Genomic DNA, 14,998 nt, shown 5'->3' on the forward strand with positions numbered 1-14,998 from the left:
TTCATCGAACCCTATCAGCATATCCTTCTAGTCCATTTTCATATACTTAACTAGCTTCCCCTTAAATGCGTCTAAGCTATTCACCTCAACTACAGCTTGCAACATTCTAACCATTCTCTGGGTTAAAGAGGTTTTGCCTGCATTCCTTATTGGATTTATTAGTGACTACCCTTACATTTATGCCCCCCAGTTTAGGACTCCCCACAAGTGGAAACATAATTTTACAACTATCCTATCAAACCCCAACATAATTTTGAAGGCCTCTATTAGCTCACCAGGAGGTCTAGTGGCTCAGTGGGTAGAGTCCCTGCCTCTGAGTTCAAGTCCCATTCAAGAACTTGATGGCCCAAGGAAGTTTACTTATAACATACCAAACAGGTTGAGTATCAACTTATAAATCCTTCCAACATATGGTAGGCAGCAAGGGTGGGAGGGATTACCAGTCAGCCACGTGATGAAAAGAGATTCTACCATCTCTATCCATAGCTCCAGGCTACAATATGCATGTAAAAGTGCATGTTGCCATAGCAACTTTGACTCCTTAGGAGCTGGATGGCCGGTGCTAGTGTGGATCAAATTGGTGCCAACAGCATGGGGTTCAATTCCTGTTCTGGCTGGGATGGATTTAGGTCCTGCCTTCTTGCCCCTACCCATGGAGGTTCTGGCACTGTGAGGCAGACCTGCCTTGAGGCAGAGAACTCAAGAAGATTAGTTCACACCTCAAATAAGCAAGTTTGTTATTTTAAAGCAGGCTGGTAGTTATGTTATTAGAGTTCCATTTGCAGTTGAATTGCTGCAGCAGATTCTTTGTTCAGTAACTGGACCTGTAGAAATAGCACTCATCTTCTGATTAGTTAAGGATTGGTTTAAAGGAATAAGCAGGACTTGAAACAGGCAAAGTCGTGTCAACCTTGGAATGGGTAATGACAGTGGAAATATGACTAATAAAAGGGTGGGCATATTCGAAAACTGAAATGTACACAGAGAAGCCAACACGATAGTGAACACCATAAGAAGTGCTCAATGGTCAAACACTGACAATTATGAGGGAGAATGTACTGAGGAAGGCTTAGAAAAATAGATTAATAGTGATTTCTATAAGAGAAAACAATTTCTACTTACCCACTAATCCAGATTGGTATTGGTTTAATCAGATTCTTGTACAATGTTTCTTCATCCTGCTCGCTTTGGTTAGCCTTCAAGTTCTCCCTTGCAATCTTTATCATGAGTGCAGTCGTCATTTCGGAAGTAAAACCATAATAACCCTAAAGTTGAAACAAGCAGGCAAGCAAAGCAATTGCCTTGCACAAGTTTCACTGTAGGAATAATTCACTCGCGTATCCTTCCCTCCCATTTTTCAAGTCACTATAATTTCTTTTTCCTACCGATACTGATGTTATAACACGTCATGCATACTGAATTTCTGTGGATGTAATGCCCTTTGGCAATGAACACTACCATTATGAGTTTGGAATAAAATATGTCAGCTTTGGCTCAGTGGGTAGCACTCTCATCCTCAGTTCACTCTCAGAGATGCCATGCTGTGATAAGATGCTAAACCAAGCCCCTGTCTTGCTTCTCACATGGACTTAGAGGAACCCATGGTACCATCCTGAAGACATGCAGAGGAATTATCTTAGTGTCCTGGCCAATATTTGTCCCTCAATCAATATCACTAAAACAGATTATCTGGTCATTGGTACATTGCTGCTACTGAGACCTTGCTCGGTGTAAATTGACTACTTACCTTTCCTGCATTAAAACAGTCACTACAGTTCAAAAGTACTTAATTGGCTGTGAAGTTATTTGGGATGTCCTGAGGATGTGAAAGGCACTATATAAGTGCAAGTCTTTCTTTAGATGTTTTTCTGGTACTGCTAAAATAGCATACCAAGGAATGTTATGAGAAAACATTAAGCAACTGGAGGAAAGTATGCCCAGGACAATAAGAACTTTGTGGTAGAAGTGTCTTTGTGTGCTACTTTAATCCTGCAGACAAATTCATACACCTGTTATAAAGATACACCAGGAACTAAAAATGTAATAAAGAATAATCAATATGGATTTTAAAAGGGAAGGCCATTCTTGATCAACCTTGCTGAATTATTTGAAGAAGTAGCAGAAAAAGTGGACAAGAGTGATATAGTGGACATAATGCATATGGACTTTCAAAAGGTATCACACAGTCGACTCATGTTTAAAGTTACAACATGTGGAGTTGGGGATAAGTAGCAGAATGGATAATTAGCTGGCTAAAAAAAACAGTAAACAGAGTAGGGGTTATAGGTAGTTACTCAGACTGGCAGAGGTGGGAAGTGGTGTTCCACAAGGTTCAGTGCTGGGACCACTGTTGTTTGCCATTTAGAAAAATAATTAGAACTGGTGAATGAAAAGTACAACATCAAAATTTATGATTACTCCAAAAGGGTGGGTAAAGTTAATCCTGAGGATGACTGCAACAGAGCATGAGGACATTAACAAATTTGCAGAATGGATGTGTAAGTGGCCAATGTGTTTTGAATAGATAAGTGTGAGATAGCAGAAATAGGGAGGATACCCACTCCTTGGCTAATAAGAGTCCAAGTGTTATAGAGACGCAAAGGGATCTAAGGGTACAAATCACTAAAAGTAACAACACAGGTTAGCAAAGCCATGAAAAGTGCAAATGGAGTACTGGGGTCCCTTTCTGGAAGAGAATACCAAAGCAGAGAAGTTACTTTAAACTTATATAGAACCACATTTAGAACACTGTGCACAGTTCAACATTACAATAAGAATATAGACGCACTGGAGAAGGTGCAAAGAAGATTTACAAGGATGATCCTAGAGCTGAGAGGCTATAACTACAGGAAAGACTGAACAGGTGGGAACTCTTTTCTCTAGAATAGAGGAGGCTGAGAGGTGACTTTTAAAATTACAACGGGGTTTGACAGGGTAGACATAGAGATGATGTCTTCACCTGTGGGGGAGTGCAAAACTATGGGCCATAAACTAATAAATCCAATAAAGAATTCAGAAAAAACTTCTCAACTCAGAAAATGGTGAGAATGTGGAATTTGTTGCCACATGGAGTAGTTGAAGAGTACAGCATAGATGCATTTAAAGAAAAACTAGATAAGTACATTAGAGAGAAAGGAATAGAAGGATATATTGATAGAGTTAGATGAAGTAAGATGGGAGGAGGTTTTTGTGGAGCATTAACACCAGCGTAGGCCAATTGGGCTGAAGTGCCTGTTCCTGTGCTGTAAAATTCGATGTAACTTAGTTGATGAGTTAATTTAACATGCACATTTCCTCCAACTCTGTGTTCTGTCTGATTTCATGACAGAACATGTATCACAATCTTAATGTATTCTGCTGTTGCATGACTCTTCCAACTATCATATGCCACAATCTTAAGAATTGCATTCCATCCGGTCGCAGAACATCCCTCACTGACACTTAAAACTGGCTACAGGGATTTGTGGCATGGCCACTAGATGGAGCATCAGTAACAATCAAGGTTGGGAGCAAAAAAATTCACAGGGTGATTTTGTTCTTACTTTCTGGGGTTGAAATCCTGTTATGTGATATTATTAATAAATATATTCACACAATTATCTGAAATTCCTTTGCTATTTTAATGAAATACAGAATTTGCCTTTCATATGTTCAGGATGTCCCAAAGCGCTTCACAATCAATTAAGTAATTCTAAAGTTAGTATAGTAGAGTCTTATGACGCAGTGGATTGTGTCCCTGCCTCTGAGCCAGAAGTCTCAGGTTCAAGTCCCATCCCAGGACTTGCTGGCCAAGGAAAATGTATTCATATCAAATAGGAAACAGAGAGTGGGAATAAATGGGTCTTTTTCCAGAAGGCAGGTGGTGGCTAGTGGTGTACCACAGAGGTCAGTGCTTGGGCCCCAGCTATTCCTGATATTTATAAATTACTTGGATGAGGAAACCAAATGCAATATTTCCAATTTTGCTGACGACACAAAACTGGGCAGGGTTGTAAGGAGGCTTCAGGTCAATTTAGACAAGTTGTGTGTGTGGGCAAACACATGACAGATGCAGTGTAACATGGATAAACGTGAAGTTATACACTTTGGTGTGAAAAACAGAAAGGCAGTGTATTATTTAAATGGTGATATATTGGAAATGTGGATGTACAAAGGGACCTGGGTGTCCTTGTACACCGGTCAATGAAAGTAAACAGGAAGTGCAGCAAGCAATTAAGTAGGCAAATGGTATGTTGGCCTTCATTGCAAGAGGATTTGAATTCAGAAGTAGGGATGTCTTACTGCAGTTATACAAGGCCTTGGTGAGACCGCACTTGGAGTATTGCGTGCAGTTTTGGTCTCCCTACCTAAGAAAGGATATACATGCCATAGAGATTGTGCAGCAAAGGTTCACTAGGCTGATACCGGGGCTGGCAAGACTGTGGTATGAGGAGAGATTGGTTTGACTGGGCCTGTATTCACTGGAGTTTAGAAGAATGAGAGGGGATCTGATTGTAGCGTGCAAACTTCTAACAGGGCTAGACAGACTAGATACAGGGAGGATGTTTCCCCTGGCTGGGGAGTCTAGAACCAGCGGCTACAGGCTCAGGATATGGGGCAGGCCAGTTAGGACTGAGATGAGGAAAAGTTTCTTCACTCAGAGGATGGTCAACCTGTGGAATTCTCTACCAGAGAAGATCTGTGGAAGCTGGGTCACTGAGTATATTCAAGGAAGAAATTGATAATTTTTTGGATATTAAGGGCCTCAAGAGGTATGGCGAGAAATATGGCTTGAGCTAGAGAATCAGCCATGATCATATTGAATGGCGGAGCAGGCTCAAAGGGCCAAAAGGCCCACTCCTGCTCCTCGTTTCTAAGTTTCTATGTCTATGTTTCTATATATCAACCAGCAAATCCTTCCAATACATGCGGTAAGAGTGGGAGAGATTCTTGGTCAGCCATGTGATGGAAAGAATGTTGGAGCCTTTACCATAACTATCCATAGTTCCAGATCACAACATGCATGGAAAAGTGTATGTTGCCACAACAACTCAAACTCAGTAAACTATAACACACCACCACCAAATGTGGAATGTGGGGACTTTGCAGCCTATTTGCACAGAGCAAGTTCACACAAATAGCAATGTGATGAAGACCAGATAATCTACTTCAGTGATACCGTTGGAGGGATAAATATTGTCCAGAACACCAGAAGAAATCCTCTGCTCTTCTTTGAAACAGTGCCACGAGATTTTTCATGTCTGCCTGAAATGGTAGATAGGGCTTGGTTTAACATCTCAGCTAAAAGACAGAGCCTCTGACAGTACTACACTGAAGGTACAATACAAAATTATCAAGTCTCTGGAGTGGAACTTGAACCCATGATATTCTAATGCAGAAGCAAGAATGCTACCACTAAGACAAAGGAATTAACAGTCTGGACTATAATGGTGCTATTTCAATTCACTTATAAGACAATTTTACCCACATGGGTAAAGCCTATAATTGTGAGATAAAAAATTATCAATGGAATAGCAAAAAGCAAAAAGAGGATACCTGGGAATGCACATGGGAAAATGATCATAGCTGAGTAGAGAGATTCCCTCTGCAGGGCAGCCTTTTCCTGCACCCACAGTCAGACAAGCAAGGAAGGTCTGTATGCCTGCCTGGAGCACTAGCTCCCTAACTGCCACTGGGTGCCTGCCCCCCATGTTGCAATGAAGGTAAAATCCCGGTCAGCCTCCATTAACCACCCGTAATTGGCTCCCTGCTTTATGAGGATGGGCAGCCCTGCTGGGTCCCGAACATGCCTACCCTAAAACGGCTGGTGGCAAGCTGACCAGAGCCGGTGTTACCAGGCCCCATCCACCTCCGATCCTCACCTTGGCAGGGCCCAAAAATACGGTCCAGAGTGTCCGCTCCCCACATCTGTTAGACCATTTGTGACCCACACAAGGACACTTAGTTTACGAAGTTACAAGAGGGTGTGGATTTGACATGGTCCTGAAGCTTTGCAACAATTCACATCGAATGTAGCCCCTCTATATTCAAAAACAAATTATTACAGTTTCTGACATATTTCCAACCTGCAAGTGGAACTTGGGACACTGGAGCATTTATAAATCCTACCTGTGCATACTCCATAAACTCATTGAATCCACCCAATAGTAATCCCTTTCCACCACGGTCCACAAGCTCTCGCCATATAATTGGGGAGTGTTCATGCACCCAGTTATTTTTTTTGCACAACGCTTGAAGCCATGGCTGGAGAAAGACAACAATGAAGACATGGAATATGCTTGCTTTCTTGGTTCTCATAGTTAAAAACAGTCATTGGCAGTTGACGGGATTAAACAAGAATCAAAACCAAATTGATTGGATCTGATTTTAACTCACTCACACAAAGAGTTAAAATCAGGCCCATGTCAGTACTGACAATAGTATCCTAGGTCCAACCATCTTCAGCTGCTTCATCAATGACCTTGGTCAAAAGGTCAGAAGTGGGGATGTTCGCTGATGATTGCACAATGTTCAGCACCATTTGTGAATCCTCAGATACTGAAACAGTCCATGTCCAAGTGCAGCAAGAGCTGGACAATATCCAGGCTTGGCTGACAAGCAGCAAGGAACATTCATGCCACACAAGTCCCTGGCAATCACCATCTCTAAGAAAAGAGAATCTAACCATCACCTCTTGACATTCAATGGCATTACCATCGCTGAATCCCCCACTATCAACATCCTGGGAGTTACTATTGACCAGATTCTGAACTGACTAGCCATATAAGTATAAGCCATATAAATACTGTGGCTACAAGAGCAGGTCAGAGGCTAAGAATCCTGTGGTGAGTAACTCACCTTCTGACTGCCCAAAGCCTGTCCACCATCTACAAGCCACAAGTCAGGAGTGTGATGGAATACTTTCCACCTGCCTGATTGAGTGCAGCTCCAACAACTCTCTAGAAGCTTGACATCATCCAGGGCAAAGCAGCCCACTTGACTGGCACCCCATCCACAAACATTCACTCCTTCCACCAACAATGCACAGTAGCAGCAGTGTGTACTATGGGCAAGATGCATTGCAGGAATTCACCAAGGCTCCTTAGACAGTACCTTCCAAACCCACAACTGCTACCGCCTAAAAGGACAAGGGCAGCAGATGCATGGGAACACCACCACTTGCAATGTCTCCTCCAAGCCACACACCATCCTGACTTGGAAATATATCGCCATTCTTTCACTGTTGCTGGATCAAAATCCTGGAACTCCCTTCCTAACAGCACTGTGGATGTACCTACACCACATGGACCGCAATGGTTCAAGAAGGCAGCTCACCACCACCTTCTTAAGGAAAATTAGGGATAAGCAATAAAATTCTGGCCTAGTCAGCGTCGCCCACATGCCGTGGGAGAGGCAGAGGGAGAGTCCTTCAACTTCATTTTACCAAAACCAAGAATTTTTAACTGTGCAGGAGCTCAACTGAAATTCTGGTGTTACCTTTTATTGCACCCACCTTAGACAAGTGTTCTTTTGAGCCCACATGATCTAGTCCATTATCACTCTGGAACTTACTCCTACCCATCAGGCCCCACCTGGGGTTGGGGGGGCAATATTGGCCAGCATGATCCAATTGCCCATATGCCAACGCACAGCTTGCCAGCTCATACAGGTGAGAAAAAGCCTTGAAAAGTGCGGCCACTTCATTATCATCGTCTCTGAAGAAACATTTTTACACGATGAGTAGCCAGAATTTGGAATACACCGCCTGATAGATCCGAAAGTAGCTTTCAAAACGAAACTGATTGAAAGTGTACCAGATGATACCTTAAATTGGTATTGTGCAATGTGTAGTGCAGATGTTTAGTTAATTGTCTGAAAAGTGATTCTGAAAAGTACATCCTGACTTTTATGTCAGCTCTCCTCGTTCTCCTGACCAAAATGTATCACTTCACACTTCTCTACATTAAATTTCATCTGCTACATGTCTGCTCATTCCACCAGCCTGTCTGTATCCTTTTGAAGTCTATCACTATCTTCCTCACAGTTCACAATTCTCCCCCAGGAGTAATTCAAACTCCAATGCTCAGGCTGGACTGAATGGACAAAATTGGAGTAGAATGTCATTGATAATTGTTTTTTTGCCCTAGTTGTCTTTGAAATGACATGACAATGTAAGGTGAGCTTTCTAGGAAGGCACAATGAGTGGTACAGCATGTTATCCTTTCAGCTTTCGGTTCTAATTTAATAGCTTGGAGTGTCTTTTCTCTACAAATTGTGAGGACTCTTTCTTTGTTCAACTTTAGTCCAGATTGCCAGTGAGCATGAATGTACAGAACTGTCCATAAGTTGTCTCAAAATTGCTTCAGAAAGCTGAGGTGGGAAATGTCGGAGCTGCACTGATGTTTTCAGAGGATACTGTAGGTTAGAGTACACATGGAATTTTGCAACAGAGTATCAGCATGCAAAAATTGGCACTCAAGATGCTGAGGGTACTTTGAGAAGACTTAATACCATTCCATAAATGTTGATCATATATATCTATGTATATATATATATATATATATATATATATGTATATTTCCATCTTTTATAGTAGCAGATTAAAAGTACAGTTTAAGCCATTTATTAGCAGTGGTATATCCATTCAATTTTTAAATCCTTTTTACAAATTTAGAATCATTACATGGAGTAACGTAACAGCCAAATAATCTCACTTATTCACCATCCAGAACAAAGCAGCCCACTTGATCGACACTCCATTCATCACCTTAAATAGTCACTCTCTCCACAACTGATGTACCTTGGCAGCAGTGTATATCTATAAGGACACTTACCTTCTATATGCCGCAATCTCTGCCCCAATCAGGAACCAGCCCAATTCGTTTTTGAAGGTATGCAAAGAGTCAGCACACAGATTCCAGAGGCTCATTACTCACTGGGTAAAGAAGAACTGCCCAAGAGAGAGCTGTGGCTGACTACAAGGAGGAAACTACACAGATGACATTGACCTTGAGAGAGAACCTTTGAGACCTAAATATCCCAATTATATCTCCTTGAGCAGAAGTATATAAAGGTTGGGGATCACCAGGGAGAAGTTGTCAAAGATAGTACATTAAAAGGACCATTAGTTCAGTTGCTCTGCCCTTGGTGGTTAGTATCACAGCTATCATTAACGTTCAAGCCACTTTTAATCAAAAGATAATTTTTCAGGCACTGAGCAAGTAACTGTCTTCACTGTACACAAGAAGTGACTTATGAATGTTCTGGAAAACTAAAAGAAAGAAAGAAAGAAATAAGTTTAGTGACTTGACTAGGGCAGCCAAGAACGCTCCCAAATGGCCGGCACTTCACGCTCGCTTGAGGTATGGGCGGAGATAGAGAGTGCCCATGGCGCTGGCAGTCGGAGGACAGCAGGGTAGCAGGCACATGATCAGTCGGTGGCTGATGATGTGCCTCTAGAGTCGTCCGTGAAGCAGCAGACACTGGAAGTGCAGCAGAGTATGCGGGAGGATCTGGCGGAGATACATGAGGCAATGCGTGGCATGGTTTCCATGCTGGGGGAGTCCACACGGAGCATCACCAATGCAATGAGCCTCATGGCTGAGCACCATGCTTCCTCCATGGAGACAGTGGCAACTCTCGTGGAAAGGCTCCTCCAGGAGAACAATCAGGGCCTCCTGGGGTTGCACTCGGGCTGGCAAGCCCTCACACAGCACTGACCTCAGCTAGTCAGTGCCAGTGTGGGAGATGGATTGGATGCCAAATATCCCAGCTGGGTGCCCATCCATCAGTGGTGAGCAGGGAGGTCCAAAGTGACCTCACGTCGGCGCAGGAGCTGCCTATCGTCTCCACGGGCTCTTCTCAGGGTGCTCCAGATGAAGGAGCAGCTTCTCTGCCCCTCTGCCATTGACCGTGGGATCCGAGGAGGCTGCGGCGACTGGGGAGATGCCAGCAGTGGAACTGGCCGCTCCCTCCTTGGCGGGGCCAGCACAGGCTCCACGTGCTAGATGACCCCCGCCAAAGTCATCGAGGCCAACAGGACAGCACAGTGAGCAGGCTGTCTCAGATGCCAGTGCCAGGGATGGGGAGCACCTAGACATAACACCTGGAAACATAAACTTAAGGCACCTTAGGCACACCACGGGCTTCTCACTGGTGGTTTTATGTTGCCCCTCCAGAGTTGATGACAAGTTGGTGTGATGTTGAACACCTTTGCATTCAGTTTCTTTTCTGCTTTATTTTATTAATTCATTCAAGGTTTATACATGAACATGGCCCAGGGTGATTCCTTACTTCAACAACAACAAAAACAGAAACAGAAATACCTGGAAAAACTCAGCAGGTCAACTGTACTCTTCTCCGCCGATGCTGCCAGACCTGCTGAGTTTTTCCAGGTATTTCTGTTTCTGTTTTTGTTTTGGATTTTCAGCATCCGCAGTTTTTTGTTTTTATTATTTTGATTCCTTACTTCTGCAGGTGGACGGGGACCCATGATGTTATGAGTGACTTGTTTGTCCTTGAGCTTTATTGACAAGGCACACAATTAATGTTCCTAACCAGACAGATGTTGCTCTCAGGTATCGAATATGGAGCCTGTAGCCCTGGCATGTGTTGGAGGTCCATCTGGGGTGGGCTAGCTGAAGGAGCGTTGGATTAAAGCCTCCCGGGTGTTCCTGCCTCCCTGGAGGATGCCTGGGTCAGCGTCTACCCCCTCAACGTCCTCCTGTGCATGCTGTTCCTCGGAGTCACTACTGGACTCATCATGTACAGCTGGAGCAACTGCATCTACATCTTCTCCCTCCACTGTGTCCCCCTTTTCCAGCACAAGACTGTGGAGAGCGCAGCATGCAACCACTAATCAGTGACACATGATCTGGGGGGGTACTGGAGTGTGCCCCCTGAATGGTCCAGGCATCAGAAGCGCATCTTGAGAAGACCAATGGTTCTCTCTACCACGGCCCTTGTGGTGTCCTGGCTCCTATTGTACCGCTGCTCAGCCTCTGTTCTTGGATGGCGGAGGGGAGTCATGAGCCACCTTTTGAGGGGATAGACCTTGTCACCCAGCAGCCATCCATCCAGCCGGGCTGCAGCAGTGAAGAGCCTCAGCACCTGGGAGTGTACGAGGATGTAAGTGTCATGGGAGCTGCCTGGGTACCTTTGCACAGACTTGCAGAATCTGCATTCTATGGTCACACACTATCTGCACATTCATGGAGTGGAAGCCTTTCCTGTTGACGAAGGCACCGGGCTCACCCGCTGGTGCCTTGATGGCCACATGTGTGCAGTCAACTGCACCCTGGGTATGGGGGAACCCAGCCATCGCCGCAAAGCCTCTGGTTCACTCTGCCTGGCTGGCCCTGTCCCAGCGGTAGTGGATGAAAGTCAATGCACGCCTGAACAGAGTGTCTGTCACCTGCTTGACACAAGTGTGGACAGCTGACTGGGAGACTCTGCAAAGATCACCCACCGACCCCTGAAGAGAGCCGGAGGCATAGAAGTTGAGGACAGCCGTGACCTTCAACGCCACTGACACGGGGTACCCATCCACACAGTTGACGCAGATCTCAGGGCCTATCATCTGGCAAATAGAGGTCACTGTCTCCCTTGAGAGACAGAGCCTCCTTCGGCACTGCACCTCAGACATATCGAGGTAGCTGCTTCGCCACCTGTAAACTCTGGCAGCAGGATAGTGGCGTCTTCTGCGGCCCCTTCTGCCCTGGACTTCCTGTGACCCAGCGACCCTTGTACCGGTGCCTGTCCTCCGAAAGGTGGTTCCTCTGGAGGCTGAATATGGACTTCTGACCTCCTTCCCCTTCTGGCCCTCCCTTCCTCCTCAGAGGAGGTGCCTCCTGTGGAGAGCACAACTCCAATTCCCAGGGTAACGGAAGACTTCCTGAAACCAGCAAGGTCCCAAAAATAATGTATACTTCAGAGTCCTAACCTGAAGCCTGTTACTCCTGTCCAAGTAGCTGTGAAGGGTTTTGAAGTATTCCTGCTCACACAGGCAAGTAGCAGTAAGTTTAAGCATTAAATGTCTGACAAATAACACTCGCGACCCCACTCACCCCTCTTATCCCGGCCATGGATTAGGTTTATAAAAATGTGTCCTACCCGCCTGCCTGTTGCACCAGTGCAACAACCTGAAGATCGCACGGGACCCTGAAAAATCGCCATCAGTTACTGGCTCAAGGGCCTTAAGTGGCCCGTTAATTAAAGATGGGCGTGCATTGGAGATCATCGCGTGCCTGCCCACTGATGGCACGTGGTGACGTCGGGATGCATGCCCAATGTCACCACATGTCGGTGTGCAAGGCCCACCCTCGTACGCTGACGTGAAAATTTTGCCCCTAGATTCAGCATCTTGGAACCAACTCAGCACTCAGTCTGAACTGCACAATTCTTTGCATAGCATGACTTCCCTTATTGTGGAAACTAGCGTACCTTTGCCAATGAAACTCCATAAACAATGAGATTCAAAGAAACACAAATATCAGGTCTGAAATGCAGCTGATTTTAACTTCTTTATGTATATAAAGAGTTGTTTTTCTGTATTCAATACCACACGGTGACTAACCTGCCAATTTTCGGGTGCTTGGACAATTTTATGGACCTGGAAATCTGGCAAATTTTTCTGAAGATATTCTGCCACAAATTCTGCCTTGGCATAATAAGGACAGTTTGCTCTACCTGCAAAAATCAAAACAAATTAAAAACTATGTAATCTTCATCTTGCCATAAGAACATCACCATAAGAGCAGGAAAAGGCTGGGTTTCTGCCCTGGGTCCCTAGTCAGTGATCCTGACTGGACATATAGGGTACAGTACAAAGAGAGAGAACCAACTTGCATTAAAGAAGAAAGATAAAGACTTTGCATTTAGATAGAACCAGGACACCCCAAAGGTGCATTTCTGGGGATGCTAGCTGGCTGTCTGTTTTTCACAGATCAACCTCCCCACCTGTCGTCTTGTCATTATCCTTTAAACTCTTTCGCTCCGTGAATCCATCAAATTGCTCCTTGAATTCACTTATACTGCCCATTTCCAGGAACTTTTCCTGTTCCAATTTCACAGCTGTGAATGGAAAATTTGTTGCCAATTTTCCTAAATTAGTGACCACACTTCAAAAATATGTCATTGGCGCTGCTAAGTGCTTTGGGACATCTTGAGGCTGTGAAAGGTGTTACAAAAATGCAAGTCTTTCTTTCTTTCTCTTGGGCCAGCTTTTAAAAATGATAATCCTCTCCACTGGGCACACTTGCTGGAATACAGTTGCATGAGCACTGGAACTGTGCCTCCCCAGGATCTTTGCTCAACTGTCTACTTGTCCTGAGTAGTTGCACTCTTACCTCAGAGTTAGACATTTGAGCCCCACTCCAGAGACTTGTGCATAAATTCTGGCTGATACTTCATTGCAGTACCGAGGGAGTGCTGCACTGTCAGAGGTGCCAACTTTCAGACGAGACATTAAATCGAGGCCCTGTTTTCTCTCTCGGGTAGGATCTACCTGCCCTCTCAGGTGGATACAAAGAAAAGCAGGGGAGTTCTCCTGGTGTACCTGGTCAGTATTTATCTCTTAACCAATACCACTAGAAAAAAAAAACACATTATTCGATCATTGCAGTTTCCTGCTGGGAGCAAATTAACTGCCACGTTTTCCTGAACTATGACACGAGCTACAGCTCAAAAGAGTAATTAATTGGGTATAGAATTCACAGCACAGAAACAGGCCATTGAGCCCAATGGTGCTTCTCCTCCACACGCGCCTCCTCTCTTCCATCAACGTATCCTTCCATTCCTTTCCCCAGCCCCTTGCACTTAGCTCACTGCTCCAGAAATGCACCTTTGGAGCATCCTGGTTCCGTCTAAATGCAAGGTCTTTATCTTTCTTCTTTAATGCAAGTTGGTTCTCTCTCTGTACCCTACATGTCCAGTCAGGGGTCACTGACTAGGGACCCAGGGCAGAAGCCCAGCTGTTCATTAACCTCCATCTTTCACCACCCCCCACCATCCCCCGTTCCCCATCCCCCAGGTCTGGGGTCCTGAGGCCAGTGGCCAATGTTAATTGCACGGCTCGCCCGCCCCCCTTGCTGCCCTTTCTGAGATTAATCCTGTTACTTTGCTCCATTTCCTTAGAGGCGAAATGTATAACCCGAGCCCAGCCGTTTAAACCATCGTTTTGTTATTACTTTCGTATTTTATATATATATATATTTTTTTTTTTCATGCTTTGTTTTCATTTAAGACGAAGATGCCTCCGACCCACCTGCCACCACGAACTTGGCCATTTTGTTTGGGGCGTTGCCAGGCAACGGGAGCGCCCGGACCCAAATAGCGGTTGCACCGAGCGCGTCCCCCGTTCCCCCCGTCCCCGGCCACAGCAAGAGTTGCAATCACAGGGTTCCACACTCCTGCCATCTATGGCTATTGTGACCTAAACAGAGAGAACAAAATAATAAGATCTGTCAGCCAAGCCTCTGGGGAAATTTTGACCGAGAAAAAAAAAGTAGTCAAGACTTTTAAAACAGTGGTTTTGGTGCATCTGGATTACATCTGGAGCAGGTTGCGTAGAAAGGACAAGTTGAGTTCACTCAGAAGGCCAGAGGAAATATTCCCAGTGTTATTGGTGCTTCATTTTAAAGTATACAAGACCAGTTCGGACCAGCATTCTTGTTTCCCAGTTTTTACTGGGTTTTTTTTCCCCCTTCTGGATGGAAGCAAAGGTGCTGTTCCCAGAAGGAAAAGTGGGCAATATATTCACTTCTTGAATGTTAGTAGCCAAGGATAAGACATAGCGAGACCTCAGGCTCCTAGCTTCTAGGGGCCCCTGAGACAATGATCAACCTAAATGATGCTTTAGTTGGGCCACACCTTGTCCATTTCTGGTCATCAAGTAGGGTTGCCAATTGTGATTAAATGTATTCCTGGAGGTTTCATCACATGACTTTCCTCCACGCTCCAGCCATTAGTTGGCCAACACGTCCGTCCTCATGACACGCTGCCTTTCTACGCCAACTGGAAA

At 44.8% G+C, this 14,998-nt stretch overlaps 1 protein-coding gene across 1 annotated transcript in view; it reads right to left on the reverse strand.

The window, feature by feature from the left end:
• The window catches only part of mdh1b (malate dehydrogenase 1B, NAD (soluble)), a 57,594-nt gene extending 43,326 nt beyond the window's left edge, over positions 1–14,268 (reverse strand). Inside the window, exons 1-4 of the mRNA XM_041201276.1 lie at positions 14,243–14,268; positions 12,554–12,666; positions 6,109–6,243; positions 1,123–1,265 (exon numbers count right to left, since the gene is read on the reverse strand). Coding sequence (XP_041057210.1) covers positions 1,123–1,265; positions 6,109–6,243; positions 12,554–12,666; positions 14,243–14,264 — 413 coding nt within the window. The 5' untranslated portion in view covers positions 14,265–14,268. The remainder of the gene's footprint in view (positions 1–1,122; positions 1,266–6,108; positions 6,244–12,553; positions 12,667–14,242) is intronic.
• Positions 14,269–14,998: the final 730 nt, after the last annotated feature.

The sequence above is a fragment of the Carcharodon carcharias genome, chromosome 12 (assembly GCF_017639515.1).
Source record: "Carcharodon carcharias isolate sCarCar2 chromosome 12, sCarCar2.pri, whole genome shotgun sequence".
In the NCBI taxonomy this organism is placed as follows: domain Eukaryota; kingdom Metazoa; phylum Chordata; class Chondrichthyes; order Lamniformes; family Lamnidae; genus Carcharodon; species Carcharodon carcharias.